The 16,522-nt window shown below is 40.7% G+C and overlaps 1 protein-coding gene across 2 annotated transcripts in view; it reads right to left on the reverse strand.

Moving 5' to 3' along the window:
* Positions 1-16,099, reverse strand: part of pcca (propionyl-CoA carboxylase subunit alpha) — a 386,004-nt gene extending 369,905 nt beyond the window's left edge. For both annotated transcript variants that reach the window (XM_060825847.1, XM_060825848.1), the window contains exons 1-3: positions 16,023-16,099; positions 4,991-5,068; positions 3,150-3,197 (exon numbers count right to left, since the gene is read on the reverse strand). In XM_060825847.1, coding sequence (XP_060681830.1) covers positions 3,150-3,197; positions 4,991-5,068; positions 16,023-16,076 — 180 coding nt within the window. In that variant the 5' untranslated portion in view covers positions 16,077-16,099. The remainder of the gene's footprint in view (positions 1-3,149; positions 3,198-4,990; positions 5,069-16,022) is intronic.
* Between the last annotated feature and the right edge of the window lie 423 nt (positions 16,100-16,522).

The raw sequence follows: 16,522 nt of genomic DNA on the forward strand, positions 1-16,522 counted from the left end.
CAGGCTAAGATAAAAGGTAGGGAGGAGGGACTTGGGGGAGGGGCGATGGAGATGTGATAGGTGGAAGGAGGTCACGGTGAGGGTGATAGGCCGGAGTTGGACTTCAGTAAGACTATTAACAAGGTTTCAAATGGTAGACTGGTTAAAAACCTAACAGCCCGTGGGATCCAAGGCAAATTGGCAAATGGGATCCAAAATTGGCTTAGTGGTAGGAAGCAGAGGGTGATGATAGAAGGGCGTATGTGTGACTGAACGCTTGTGTCTAATGGTGTACCACAGTGTTTGGTGCTGGGTGCCTTGCTGTTTGTCATGTGCATTAATGATCTGGACATAAATGTAGAAGGCACGATCAGTGAGTTCACAGGCTACACATAAATTAATAGCAGTAAGTACTGTGACAGAGAAGCCTGACATGACAGGACAATAAAGACAGGCTGGTTTGATGTGCTGAACAGAAGTAAATGGATTCTAATTCTGATAAATGTGAGGTGATACATTTTTGGAGGACTAATGGACAAATGGTGTACATGCTGAATGGTAAGATACTAAGAAGTATAGAGCATCAGAGAGACCTCAGTGTACATGTCCTTTGAAGACAGCAGGAAAGGTGGTTAAGGATGTTAAGGCAGCATATGGAATACGTACCTGTATTAGTCAGTGCACTGAACACACCAGCAAGGAAACTATGACAGAGCTGTATATAATGTTAGATACGCCACAGCTGGAATACTACATGCAGTTCTGGTCACCATAGGAAGGATGTGATTGCACAGAGAGAGTGCAGAGAAGATTCACCAGGTTACTGCCTGGGCTGGAGTGATTCAGCTATGAAGAGATACTCCATTAGCTGGGGTTGTTTTCCTTGCAGCAGAGAAGGCAAAGTTATGAGGGAGAGGGCTAACATAGATAAGAAGAAATGTGTTCCTTTAGTCAAGGGGTCAAGACTAGGGGGCACAATTTTAAGGTAAGCAGCAGAAGGTTGAGGGAGGATTTGGGGGAAAAGGTTTTTCACCTAGTGTGTGGTGGGTATCTGGAATTCACTGCCTAAAAGGATTTTAGAGACAGGAACGCTCAAGAAATTTAAGTAGCATTAGCTGAGCGCTTGAAAGACCATAGATCACAAAGCTCCTGGCCAAGTGCTGAAATATGGGATTGGCATAGATAAATGCTTGGTAACCAGCACAGACCTAATGAGCCAAATGGCCTTTTGCCATATTGTAAAAGCTCTATGACCCTATGACTCTCTAAACCATAATTTCAAGTGGAAATAGGGATGGCCTTCAAACATCAATTTGCTAATGACCCTCCATGTCCTTTCAAACAAGAAAGAAGCAAAAAGATAGAAAGCAGCAATGGGTTTTAGGGAGTAAACTTCAGAGTTCAGGATCCAAGCTACAGAATGCACCAATTTCTATAGCAAAGCAATGATAAATGTGAATCTACAAGATGGCAGAATTACAGGAGCACAGAAATCTCGTAGGGTTGTAGGGTTAGAGGTGGTTATGGAGATGGATAGGCTAAGACCGTGGAAGGATTTGAAAACAAGGTTGAGAATTTTAAAATCAAAAGGTTGCTGGCCTTAGAATTAAAAGAAGCATGTAATTATAGCAATCATGAGGTCAAATAAAGATTGTTTCAAGGAAGCTAAACAGTTTGATAAAACAAAATTGGATACCCAGCCATAAAGGTCAACAAATATTTGTTTCCCAAACCAGCAAGCGATACAGCAAATCGCCACGGTGCACAAATTGTTAAGGTTAACCACGAGTCACATGTTAGAACAATTTTCATGCAGTTCCCTCAACTAATTCTTTATTGCCTCTTCTCTTTCAGTTTTATCACTACTGATCTTTGATATTCTTTTTCTTATTATCTGTTCTGTTCAGGATGTCATCCAATTCAGTTTAACTCAAATTCACAGTGGTATATAACTAGACAATAAAACAGAAGAACATTCAGAACCCGGAGTATTTTAACTGTTTTTATTTTAACCACTACTCTGCCAAAATTCTGAAAAATCCGCATGAACATGCAGCAGACATTTCCAAGTTGCAACGAGAATTAACTAAGAATTAATATAATGTGGCTGAAGTGCAAGGCTAATCCTTTAATCACATCTTCATTTTTTTTCCATAACAACCAGGAGTACATATTAGAAACTAGAATGGTATTGTGCTGTGACCTTCAGTGCAGTAAAACTAACAGGTGAAAATTCCTGATTTCCAAGTGCTTCCTAATGTTCTCAGCACACCACGTTCTGAATAAGGCAAACGTGTACTCCTTAGAGTTAAACTAAGGAAAAAAATAACAATTTACTCAACCTTAAAAAAAAGAGATCTTAACATGTAAATGCAATTAAATATGTTCTGCTGAAATAACTCCCTTTGTGGTGGAAGTTTTTATCTGTAATTTAAATTCCATTGACTTTTTTTCAAAAATGTTAATTTAATTGCCAATATGAATTGTCTCAAGCTGCATCCATGTTATACTGAGTCAGATATGACTGGTCTTCATCGCCAGGTTCCAGTCATTTCCAAACAACATTAAACCAGCCCTCCAGCCTGTCCCTGGGAAATCGTCTAGCTCCTGGATGAAACATGCATTCTCAAAGTAGTGACTATACTTACTCCCATGGCCATGTCACTTCAAACTTGTTCATGAGCAAATTGGAAGGTCATATTTCCCACTGTTGACCATAGTGCTACTCAAGAACATTCCCTAGTATTGACACAACAACTTAATAAGGAGAGATACTTTACATTCTGTAACCAACAAAACGTCATTATTTTTCAGAAAATAAATGTTTATTTTCTTTCTTTTTTTAGGGAGCAAACAGGTTCCTCTGAGAGGGGAGATGAGTGGAATTTGCTTTCACGCAGTGAGTTGTAATCTGACGTAATGTGTCTGAAAGGGTGGTGGAAGCAGTTTCAGACAATTTTTAAAATGAGAATATGCATTTGAAAAGTGGATAGTTACAGATTATGGGGAAAGAGCAATGGTTTGGGACTACTGGACAATTATTTCACAGGCAAATTGAGCCAAATGGAGTCCTTCCATCCTGTGGAGTTCTATCACTCTAAACGAGACCCTCTTTAAACACAAGCATTCCTCAGACTTAATTGAACTAAAGTACACAGAAAACAGCTTACCCGGCAGGCAATCTCTCCTCTGTTTGCAACAAGGATTTTGTCAAATGTCTGAGGGGAAAGACAAACATCAAAAAGAAAGTAGTTTAATGATGAACAAATCGGGTTCATTCACTGCTATAAAATTAACCTTAATATTTAATATAGGAAAATTCACCACTTCGTCTAATATTCTCCCATCCCTTCTTGGCTATAACCCATGGATTCTGACTTCCCTTGAGTAACTGATCAGAGGAGACACTGCTCAAGGTTTTATTAAGCCTTTTCCTAACCACTAGATAGATTAAATGGCATGAATCCATCTGATTCCCCCTTTTTCGGGCAGGGATGGGGAGCTTAAAGTGTTTAGGCAAAGTATAATCTCCCTACGAACAAACTAATACGGAACAAATCTGGCCCTATGCTAATTTTCATAATTCAAGTTTTCCTTTAAATTACCTCTTCTATCTGAATTCCCTACCTTTGTGGATCCATCTGCACACTTATCTGGCTCTTTACACGTCCAACACCAACCCTTACCAAAATAGATCACTTCTTGCAGCTAAACTGCAACTGTACCTGCGAACCTATGTCCTCTACCAACACTCTCTATTCTTGCTACCCCTCCTTAATCTGGTAGCCGCAAATTCAAATATCATTCCTTTTGTGCCTGTGACCAAATCATTTCCAGAAACATGTGACAACAAAAATCCCAATATTTGGATTTATTAATGACTACGTTATATTCATGGTCGTTAGTGTTAATAAGACATAGGAGCAGAAATAGACCATCAAACCTATACAGTCTGTTGTGCCATTCAATTTGATCATGGCTGATCTGATAATCCACTTTCTTACCTTTTCCCCATAACCTTTGACTCCCTTTACTGATTAAAAATCTATCTACCTCAGCCTTGAATATACTTAATGACCCAGCAATAACAGCCCTTTGTGGTAAAGAATCCCACAGATTCATAACCCTCAGAGAAGAAATTCCTTCACATCGCTGTCTTAAATGTGCAACCCTTTATTCTGAGATTATGCCCTCTGGTCTGAGATTCATCCACAAGGTGAAACAACCTTTCCATATCTGCACTGGCAAGCCCTCCAAGAATCTGACAGGTTTAAATATGGTCACCTCTCATTCTTCGATATTCTAATGAGTACAGGCCCAATCTACAAAACACTTCCTCATGAAATAATCCCTACATACTTAAGAGTCATAGAGATGTACAGCATGGAAACAGACCCTTCAGTCCAACTTGTCCATGCTGACCAGATATTCCAACCAAATCTAGTCCCACATGCCAGCACTTGGTCCATATCCCTCCAAACCCTTCCCATTCATATATCCATCCAGGTGCCTTTTAAATGTTGCAATTGTACCAGCCTCTACCACTTCCTCTGACAGCTCATTCCATACATGTACCATCCTCTGCATGAAAAGGTTGCCCCTTAGGTCTCTTTTATATCTTTCCCCTCTCACCCTAAACCTATGCCTTCTAGTTCTGGATTCCCCCACACCATGGAAAAGACTTTGTCTATTTATCCTATCCATTCCATTCATGATTTTATAAACCTCTGAGGTCACCGAGACTTTACTTTGCTAACCAGTCTCCCATGGAGAACCTTATTGAATGCCTTACTGAAGTCCATATAGATCACATCTACCACTCTGCCCTCATTAATCCTCTTTGTTACTTCTTCAAGAAAAAACTCAATCAAGTTTGTCAGACACTATTTCCCACACACAAAGTCATATTGACTATCCCATTCTTGCCCAGTGCTGATCTCTCCGAAGTGGAAACATCTTTTTCTACATTGATCCCATCAAACCTTTAAGATCCCTACCAAGCAGAACTTACTGGTTCATTTAGATCCGAAACAGTGGAGTACAACACACGAGAGACAGCAAAGCTGCACCTGGAGTGGGATGATGCATGCTAGACGAACAAACAAAAAAAACACTTGATTAGAACACTGAAACATTGAAATCTGGGTAACATTCACTGTCATATTCAACAGCAACAACTTGCATTTACATACAGTCTTTAATGTAGCAAAGTACCCCACGATATTCACAGAGGAAATGAAACAGCACATGACAATGAAGGGAGACATTTTATGGAGTGTCTTAAAGGAGAAAACAACATGATAGTATGGTTTCGGGAATCAGAATAAATTATGGGACATAGGAACAGGAGAAGGTTATTCAGCACCTTGGCCCTTCACAATGAATCTTGACTAATTTGTATTTAACTCCATCAATACCGTTATCTAAAAATCTAGCAAACATTTTCAACACCTCAAGCCTGCTCAGCCATTCATTGAGATCACAGCTGATCTGTTTGTAGCCTCAAACCCACATTACCACCTACTCCTAATAACCTTCCTAATAATATAGATTTCATCTATATCTGCCTTAAAAATATTCAAGGATTTTCCTTCCAATACCTTTTCAGGAAGAAAGTTCCAAAGATTTACAAGCCTCAGAAAAAAATTCAGCTTATCCCTTTTTAAACAATGACCCCTGGATAATGCCATATAAGGAGACATCCTCTCTACACACATCCTATCAAGGGCCCTCAGGATCTTATATGTTTCAATGAAGTAGTCTCTTGCTGTTCTAAACTCCAGCAGATACAAGCTTCATCTTCTAACCTTTAATCATAAGGCAACATTTCCCCACTCTAAGTCCAGTTAGCTTCCAAATCATTTAAATGCTTCCTTTGATAAGGTGACCAATACTGTGAATAGTACTTCAGATGAGCTCTCGTCAAAATCCTAAAATGAAACATAACACCCTTAGTTTAGTATTCAATTTCCTTTGTCATGAGTGACACCATTTTGTTAGTTAGTTTTCTTAATTACTTGCTGTACCTGCATACTAGCCTTGTGTGATTCATACACCTGAAACCCTCTGCATCACGGAGCTCTGCAACATCTTACCATTTAGATCATGTGCTTCTTTTTTATTCTTTGATAAAATAAACAATTTCACATTTTCCACATTATATTCCATTTGTCACATCTTTGCCGACTTGTTTAACCTATAGCTTCCTTACATCCTCTTCACAACTTACTTCTCTACTTACATTTGTCTCATTAGCAAATTTGGCAACTATACTTCCATCCACTCATACAGTCACATGTAAATTGTAAATGGTTGAGGATCTAACACTGATCCCAGGAATACTACTCTCTCTATCTTGCTAACCTTAAAAAGACCCATTTCGGCCCACTCTCTGCTTCCTATTGAAAGGATCATAGAATTCTTACAGAGCAGAAAGAGGCTAATCGGCCCATCGAGTCCACACTGACTGTCTGAAAAGTATCCCACCTAAAGTCAGCCTCCTATCCTATCCCTGTAACCCCATGTTTACCACAGCTAATCCATTTAGTCTCCACACGTCTGGACGCAATGGCAAAATTAACATGCCAATCCACCTCACCTGCACATCTTTGGATTGAGGGAGGAAACTGGAGCACCCAGCAGAAACCCACAGAGACATAGGGAGAATGTAGAAATGCCAAACAGACAGTTATCCAAGGCTGAAGTGAACCCAGATCCCTGGTATTATGAAGAAGCAGTGCAAGCTAATTTCCTAATCGTGCAAAAATGCTACACTCTGCATCATGAGCTTTTATTTTCTGCAACAACTTTTTTTGGAAACCTATGCGCAGTGCATCCATTGGTGTTCCCTTTACCCACACCACATTACCTCCTCAAAGTAGTCCAACAGATTGGTCAAATGTGCTTCCACTTCACAAAGCAAACCTGACTTTGCCCGATGATCTTGACTTTATCCAAGTGCCTTGCTTTAACATCTTTAAAGATAGCCTTTAATACTTCTCTGTGACAGATGATAAGCAACTGCCAATTCCTGCTTTCTCTCCCCTTTTGAATAAAGAAGTCATTCACTATTGTCCAATCTAGTAGGACCGACTTCAAACCAAGGAGGTTTTAGCATCAACTAATTCTTTTAAGACCCAGGATGAAGTCCATCAGGACCTGGGCATTTGTTACCTCATTGGTGATTATGATTTTCCGGAGTTCTTCCCTCAATTCCATTTCCTGATGTACTACCAGTACCACAATGTTACTTGAAGACCTGGTCATTTCATCTACCATTTTCTTATTATTCACTTCCAGGGTCATCCTACTTTGGTTTGAAATTTTCAATTGACACCCTTACCCATCATCCCACTTTCAGCATCAACAGCTTTTTTTTTATTGACAGGGGGTAATGGGTAGCAGTGATGGAGAGTTGCAGATATCCATGACTCTGTGTGAAAAATGTTTCCAGACTTCACTCCTGAATGCCCTCTCTCTACTTTTATGGCCATGTTCCTTTGTTCTGAACTCGTTAACCATAGGAAATCGTTTTTCTCCATAAACTCATTAAATATCAAAAAATCTGCACCTGGGTCACCCTAGAAGTTGTATCCTTGTGATATCTAAAATGGCTCACACGCAGTCACCTCAATCCTCTGCCCTCCATGCTATCCTTAGCTCCTTTGCCAATGTCCCCTCTCCTGTCCTATTTAATTTCATGTGGTTCTAAATAGTTGGTGAATTTTAACCAACTACAAGTTAATTGTATGAGATCTTGTAACACTCTAAGTAGTGTCTGTGCAAATGAGTCAGAAGCTGTAGGTTCAAGTCCAAACCCAGAACTTGATGGCCAAGGATTACAAAGCCTAAGAGTCAGTATCAATCTGCAAATCCTTACAATGCGTGGAAATGATAGGAGGCAGGAATGGGAGAAATTCCTGGTAGGTCATGTGATGAAATGAATATTGAAGCCTTTACCATCCCTATCCATAGCACCAGACCACAACATGTTCATGCTGCCACAGCAACTTGGACTCTGAGCTAACGGTAACATATTACCACATGTTCAGTGCTGGAGTAAATCTTACATTCATCCTGTTTTGTTTCTCTCACTATGTTCTGAATCATTTGCAAATGTGAATGCAAACGTGACTCCGGTCATCAAAACTACAACACACGGTTCAAAAACTAGATAATTACACAAAATCTTTGGTGAGAACATATCTGGAGTAGAGCACAGAGATTTCATCTCCTTCGGTGATAAAGGATATCCTTGAGTTAGAAGGGGTGCAATAAAAGTTCACAAAACTAATTCCTGGGCTGGGATGACAGGATTATCCCACAAGTAGAATGGGAATAGATTCTCTAATATCTACAAATATAAGAGGCGATTGCAATAAAACATATAAATTTCTTGGAAGATTTGGCAGAATAAACAGATGTTCCCTAGCTGTCAAATTAATTTTGTCATAGGTAAGTTTGATATTTTGCTATTAAAAATGGTCATATACAACTTTGAAATGGAATGGAGCAGCATGGAAATCTAAGGAACAAAAACATTAAGTCTTATTGTTCACTGGAAGTGTGTATTCTTGAAGAACGTCACTGGAACCTATTTTTGTATATGGCAGAAAGGACCAACTGTGTGTGCACAGTATAAGGTGCATACCTAGTGCATGTTTACTCCACGATAACTGCAGATAAGTGAACACTGGAGTCACAAGGGGCAAAAAGGTATACAGTGAGAATCATGTGAATAGGTGATTTCACAAAGAGGTGGACACAGGAATGGCACAGTTACAAAGCTGTTTAATAAGATCATTAGTTAAACAAACCAAGCTCTCAGGTTATTTCTGAAGGGAAAAAGTTGGTAGACGGGGCTGCTTTGCTAAACTTGTATTGAACCTTATTAAGACTACACCTGGGGAACAGTACAGCGCTGGTCACCATATTATAAGGATATAGAATCACTCAAAAGATGTTATTAAACTTACAGTTCCACTGTCATCTTTTAGGTAATAGGAAAGGATTAACAATCTGGGTCTCTTTTCAAGAAGAAAGGAGGCTACAAGTGACCTAATAGAGATGTCTAAGCTTTTGAAAGGTTTTGATATAATGGATGAAGACAGTGTGTGTTTGCACTTGTGGGGAAAAAAAAACAAATTAGGGACTATTAATAGAAGATAGTCATCAAAAGATCAGTGAGGAAAATCAGAGAAAAATATTTGACCCAGTAAGCAGTTAAAATGTGGGCCTTGCTCCCACCGGGTGCGCTAAAGGAGAATAGTGTAAATGCACTTAAGGAGAAACCAGATGAATGTACGAAATTCAAGTAGAGCATAAATGCAGACTGATTCTCATACTGAACGATGTGTTTCTATACTGTATCTTTTATATCCATGTTAGGTAAAATTAAGAGACCTAGTCTCAGGATACAGGATTGACTGCTCAGGAATGAGCAGATGAGCAATTTCAAAACGCAAATGGCTGTGAATCTTCGGTATTGTCTACTTCAGAGAGACTTGGATGCTCAATTCTTGTGTATATTCAAGACAGAAATCAATAAAATTTTGAGCAGCTGAATAGAGCATGAAAGAGGAGTTGGTCTCCTGGTTCATCCAGAGTCTTGCTGAATAACCAAGTAAACTCAAGGGGATTTATAGCCTCCCACTCCCACAGCTTATGTTCTGAAATTAAGACCCTGTTTGCCCCTCAGGCAAACACATAAAAAAGTTCCCACAACACAATTCAAAGAAAAGCAAGGAGATATCCCTGATACCACAGCCAAAATTTATCTCTCAACTAACATGGAAAAACAGATTGATCTGGTAATTTATTTCATGGTTACAGCATGTTGGCACAACTTGGCTGCCACATTTCACATATACAACAGTAACTTTAAAAGCAGCCAATAAGCTATGAAGTGCTTTAGGCTGCTTTGAGATCATGCAACTCAGCACCTCCAAAACAGCAGCACTCGTCCACTACAACTGTCAACCATAGCTATGAGTAATAAAGCCCACTACACTGCCAGGAGCAGTTGCAGTTCTGGGGCATGCAGTTCTATGTTCACTTGTTATCTTTGCTTCCTGCAAACTGCAAGTTATGCTCCATCAGGAATGCAGTAGCCAGGAATCTAATAGTTATCCCATTTGCTTTATTTGGCTTACCGGAGTTAATAGTTTTATTCTGCACTTTCTAATTCTCTTTGAAATTGCACACATTACCACCCGCAAACACACAGCAGAAGCTTAAAGACAAAAGCTACTTTTATCTTTACTTTCAAATGGTGATAGAAAGCACTAGAAGCAGCAATAAAATTACAATACATTCAAAAAACACATTGGAGATATCCATAATTAGCCATGGGGAGAAATGCCTACTGATCTCATTCAGTTAAATTAATCTGTTAATAAGACAAGCAAAAATGAACACATTCTACGTGACTTCTGCACTTCTCCCCTCCTAAGTCAAGCTTTAAATGTCATCGAGATCTTCAGAATCTTGTTCTGGACAACAGTTCCCAAAAAGAAATCCTCTTTTGGGATCAAATGCAACAAAGCTTAAATTCTCGGCTAGCCTACCACCCTACCCTCAGTGATCTCATACCAAAAATATGTTCAACAGCTCCGTGCATATAAATCAGACTCAAAATAAGAGTTAATGCGCAAAGTATATATCTTTGCTGATTCAATTTTGACCATCATATAAGCAATTCCCATGTCTACGCTGAATGTAGAGTCAGAAAAATGAAATATACCACATCGTTCTGAGTTTTATAAAAACATCACATATTAATTAAAGCAAACCACTGAAATCTTAGATAATGTGAACAAAGTCACAGTGACAAACAATTTGGAATATCATTAGATACTTTACATGCTAATACAAAACCCAAAACATAAAACAATTCCCACAAATGGTACAGCAACCTCAAATTACCAGCCACAATCAGCCAGCCAAGTGTAATCGATCCCACACTATGAGATTTGCCAACTCTAGATGGATGCATTCTCAAAAACTTAATTATAAGACCTCCCAGAACAAACCACCCTTTCTAGTCAAAGAGCTTCTTGTTTCGGCTCCACTGTATTTATAACTACAGCATTCAAAGAAAATGAACAAAGCCCTATGATTCTTCATCCAATATTGGCCATAGCAGTAGCCATAAAACTATACAGCATAGCAACCACAAATTATGTTTATTGTTTACTTCATATATGAAATCAGTATCGAAATGTCTTAGGCATTTCAGCCTGCCATTACCCTGACAAGTTCACTCATTTTGTCATCAGCAGGCTCAAGCGCCACACTTTTCGACTCAAGGGAACATGCAACAGTTTGCTTCGCAACTAAGCCCTTTCTGTACTCAAATCAGTAGCACGGTTTTCTCCATTTTATCTCAATTCTTTCCCCTTCTGAAGACATAGACTACTCAGGGTCCAAACAGTGCAACATTTTAAATTGCGTGTCTCAACAGGGAGTATCAATCAGCTATTTGGGCAGGGGATCAAAAGCATCACAGTCAACCCCAATTCATTCCTGATTTTTCATTGGTATGTCGTAGTTACCCAGTGATAGAAGTCCACTTGGACAACAATGATTAAGAGCCAAAACCATTCCTGGAGACATTGATATTCACTGAACCATCTCTACTGCCTGAATTATATTGGCACAGAGAACAATGCTGGTCTCTATGACTCAGTTAAGCCCATGAATCAAAGAGATACTCAAAAATTCAGTCATTTCAATTACAAACAAACCATGCTGGCAATCGAAGATTGCACCAGTCTGAAGAGGTAAGGTACACATCCCATGGACAACAGAAGACAGTACGCAGACCTAAACCTTTATTGATGTGCAGAGAAGGGGAACCTGTTAATAAACAATTGAGACTTGGGTCTCTGAAATTGCCTTGCTAAGATCAAGATGAAAGATTCAGATTATAGTAAATGCTTTGTTCCATCCCATCTACAATAAACTACTATCCTGAACTGCATGCCATCAGTTGTTATTTTTATTATTTTGAAAATAAAACATGGAAACAAAACTATATTTCTAACCTACAGCACTATATAAAGCAGCTCCATTATCAACACTCATTGCAAAAATAAAGGTGAATTTCAGGATATTTATTTTTGTATCAGTGATCATGACACTGTTCCTTTCTCCTGGTTCAATAAACAATCAAAATAATATCAACAATGCTATTGTACTTTCCATGTAGGAAAAGTACCATAAGCAAGAATACCACTCTTAATCAACTTGCATTTGTTAGATATTAGCAAACAAATGTCTGCTTAACTGTCAAATAAATATCTTAATCATGAACAGCAACATTAATTTTCCACTTCATAAACAAATTTGGAATCAGGCATGTAATAAATCACTCATTGTCATAGAGCTGTCCAACATGGAAACAGACCCTTTGGTTCCGCAAGGACCACTCCCTTCGTGACTCCCTTGTCAGATCCACACCCCCCACCAACCCAACCTCCACCCCCGGCACCTTCCCCTGCAACCGCAGGAAATGTAAAACTTGCGCCCACACCTCCACACTCACTTCCCTCCAAGGCCCCAAGGGATCCTTCCATATCCGCCACAAGTTCACCTGTACCTCCACACACATCATCTATTGCATCCGCTGCACCCGATGTGGCCTCCTCTATATTGGTGAGACAGGCCGCTTACTTGCGGAACGCTTCAGAGAACACCTCTGGGCCGCCCGAACCAACCAACCCCATCACCCCGTGGCTCAACACTTTAACTCCCCCTCCCACTCCACCGAGGACATGCAGGTCCTTGGACTCCTCCACCGGCAGAACACAACTACACGACGGCTGGAGGAGGAGCGCCTCATCTTCCGCCTGGGAACCCTCCAACCACAAGGTATGAATTCAGATTTCTCCAGCTTCCTCATTTCCCCTCCCCCCACCTTGTCTCAGTCGGTTCCCTCAACTCAGCACCGCCCTCCTAACCTGCAATCCTCTTCCTGACCTCTCCGCCCCCACCCCACTCCGGCCTATCACCCTCACCTTGACCTCCTTCCACCTATCCCACCTCCATCGCCCCTCCCCCTAGTCCCTCCTCCCTACCTTTTATCTCAGCCGGCTTGGCTCTCTCTCTCTTATTCCTGATGAAGGGCTTATGCTCGAAACGTCGAATTCTCTATTCCTGAGATGCTGCCTAACCTGCTGTGCTTTGACCAGCAACACATTTGCAGCTTTGGTCCAAATCATCCATGCCAATCCAATACCCTAAATTAATCTAGTCCCATTTGTCAGCATTTGGCCCATATCCCTCTAAAACATGTCTTATTCACATACCCATCCACAGGCCTTATAAATGTTGTAATTATACCAGCCTCCACCACTTCCTCTGGCAGCTCAGTCTATACACACGCCACCCACTGCTTGAAAAGATTGCCCCTTAGATCAGTTTTAAATCTTTCCCTTCTCACCTTGAATCTATGCCTTTAATTTTGAACACCTCACTCTGGGGAAAATACCCTGACTATTCACCCTATCCATGCCCCTCATGATTTTATAAACTTCTATTTGGCCTCCATAACTCAAAGCCTCAAACCTGGCAACAATCTTGAAAATCTTATCTGAACCCTTTCAAGTTTCACCACATCCTTCTTACAGCAGGGAAATCAGAACTGCACACAGTATTCCAAAAGTGGCCTAACCACTGACCTGTACATGATTTATATTATCAGGAATTATTTTTGTTCTGTTAAAAATAAATACCTTAAAGATGTGGTGCAGAAGACTGAGGACACTGAAGATTGAGTACATAATTGGAAAAGCAGCAGAGACAAAAGATATCTTCCAGATATGCTACATCAGACAAAACATATCCAAGTCCAACAACATTCAAGGTGCCTTAAACCCACATGAATATGTGAAGCCTTTCTGAAGAAAAATGTACATATATATACTGCTTTCACAACCTTAATATATCTCAAAGTGCTTCACAGCCAACTAAAACATTTGAACTGTAGTCACTATTGGAACGCAAGAATTGCATCAAACAAATATCTACAAAAAGCAATATAATATTTTTTTCTCTTTTTAGTGGAGTTAGACGAAGTCCAGCACCTAGTCACCCTGAAAATACTTTTACGTTTCTTTGAAATAGTGTCCTTGACATTATTTACATCCACCTAAGGGGGAAGAAAAGGGACAGTGGTGGAACTTCTCATTTGATATGTGGCAACTTCAACAGTTCAACAGTACAACACTCCCTCAGTCCCGCCCAGGGAATGCCGTACTCAGGTCTCCATAGCAAAAAACAAAGCCGTAATCTTCAGACTGAGGAGTGAGAGAGTATTGAGTCATTGAGTCATAGGCAGACAAACTTGCAATTGTAGAATGTCTTTCATGACCTCGATGTCCCAAAACATTATATAGCCAATTGAAAACTTGGTTGAGGTACAGTCACTGCTGTAACGTAGGAAATGGAGCAGCTTACTTGCACACAGCAAGTTACCACAAATAGCTTTGTAATAATGACTGTATAATCTGATTTTTTGTGATGCTATTATCAGGGACAAATAAAACAGAGCATCATTGAAATAATGGAAGCTTTTAAGTCCACCAGAGGGAGCATACAGGGCCTTGGTTTAGTATTTTGTTTCCAAAATGGCACTTCTGACTGTGCAACACTCCCAGATGGCCTGTCATTTAACAATTTCAAACCTAAGGCCTTTCTACAACCAGTGCCCACAGAACTATACCTACATCCACCAGTTTAACATCGATGAAGAGATTCAGCAAAACAAGTTCTACTTTCCAAAAAACTTGGGAGTGTTCTCTCAATGAAAACAGACAGAGACAGCGAAGGTCATCACCTCTGATATCCCAGCTCCATCTTCAAATAACGGAGGAAAAAGTATTCAAGGAGCAGCAATTTAAACTCAAGACCATGATCATGGTTTATTGGGCAGTTGTGATCCCTGTGCTCCTGTTTGCTTCAGAGACTTGGACAACCTACAGCAGGCACCTTGAAGTATTAGAAAAGTCACATGAACAGTGTCTTTGTGAGATTGTGCACAAATCCCTCATTCCTGGTAGGAAGGAAAACAGCAGAACAACAGTGCTTTCTCCCAAACTAATATCAAGGTGATCATCACTCAAAACTAACTCCACCAAATAAATGTACCTAACGAAGGAGCAATGTTTTGAAAGCTTGTACTTTCAAATAAACATGTTGGACTATACCTGGTGTTATATGATATTTAGTGAGGTCAAACAAATCTGCCAACTCACACGAGACACTATCTGTGACAGCCCAAAACAGTGAAGGTTCAACCAGGACAGCACTGAACTCATCAAGAGACTTTGTCACTAACTTGCAGGGTTGAAGTTGAGGAGTTGGAGGCAGTTACACTAATCTCTGAACAACCTGCCTACCAGAGCCTTCCAGCACCATTTGGCTGGCATCTCACAGACTGCAGACACTTCTCAGGTCACAGCAAATACAAGTGGATTCTCAATCTGGCAGGACTGCTGAAGCAGAAATTACTGGGAGTGTTAACTTGGATTCTAGCCTCTAGTGTCTGAAGTGAGACTTGGAACCCACAGCCTTCGGAAACAAAAACTGAAATTGCTGTTAAAGCTCAACAGGTCTGGCAGCAACTGCGAAGAGAAGGCAGGGTTACCGTTTCGGATCCAGTGACCCTCCCTCGGCTCTGAGCTGGACCCCAAACGTTAGCTCTGCTTTCTGTTCACAGATGCTACCAGACCTGCTGAGCTTTTGCAGCAATTTCTGCTTTGGTTTCCGATTTCTAGTACCCGCAGTTCTTTCGGTCAAAACAGCTTTCCGAGTGGCAGGTTATAAAATAAACGGAATTAGTGAAGGGAAGTACATCTTTTCTGACTGTCACTGGAGCAAATAATCAAAGGTCATTGCCCTGAAGCGGGCCCGCTTCGTCCCATTGAAGTCAGCGCCCGATCGCCGGTAACCCAACCGGGGAATAAAGCCGGCCAGGGGGTGAATCCACAGTTCAGTCTCTCCCCTCCCGCTGTTTTTAACCTCCGGGTTTCGAAACCGCTCACCTTCAATGTGAGTATTGCCAGCCGCACAGCAACACTGACTCTGGGAGCCGCCATCTTCCCGCGACCTTTCACCACAACGGAGGGGCGGGACCCGGCCAGCAGCCAATCAGCACTCTTGAAACTCAACCCTAGTGACGCAATAGCTCCAGTCCTACTCCCTGGGAAAGGCAATTTGTGGGAATCAGAATTGATCAAGTCAACTCAGCAATAAAGCTGAATGTTTCTTTTAAACAGTCTGGGCTTGCACTATTCAGTTTCACTCTGATGATTAGTGGGTTTCAATCTGCTCCCAACTTTTTTCCACCAAAGCAGCTGTGGTTCAGTTTGCGGCCCTCACACCTTTGGCTCTAAGTTCCATGCTCTTTCTTAAAGGTCTCTTCCTCGTGAGGGTCTGATTCGCAATTTACACGTTCACCATGTGAAAATCAAGGAGACGGGTTCCAAATGCACCACTGCCAGAACAGGGATTGAAACTTGTGTTGTTAGAGACCAAGCTGATC

This window comes from Hemiscyllium ocellatum, chromosome 6 (assembly GCF_020745735.1).
Source record: "Hemiscyllium ocellatum isolate sHemOce1 chromosome 6, sHemOce1.pat.X.cur, whole genome shotgun sequence".
NCBI lineage: Eukaryota > Metazoa > Chordata > Chondrichthyes > Orectolobiformes > Hemiscylliidae > Hemiscyllium > Hemiscyllium ocellatum.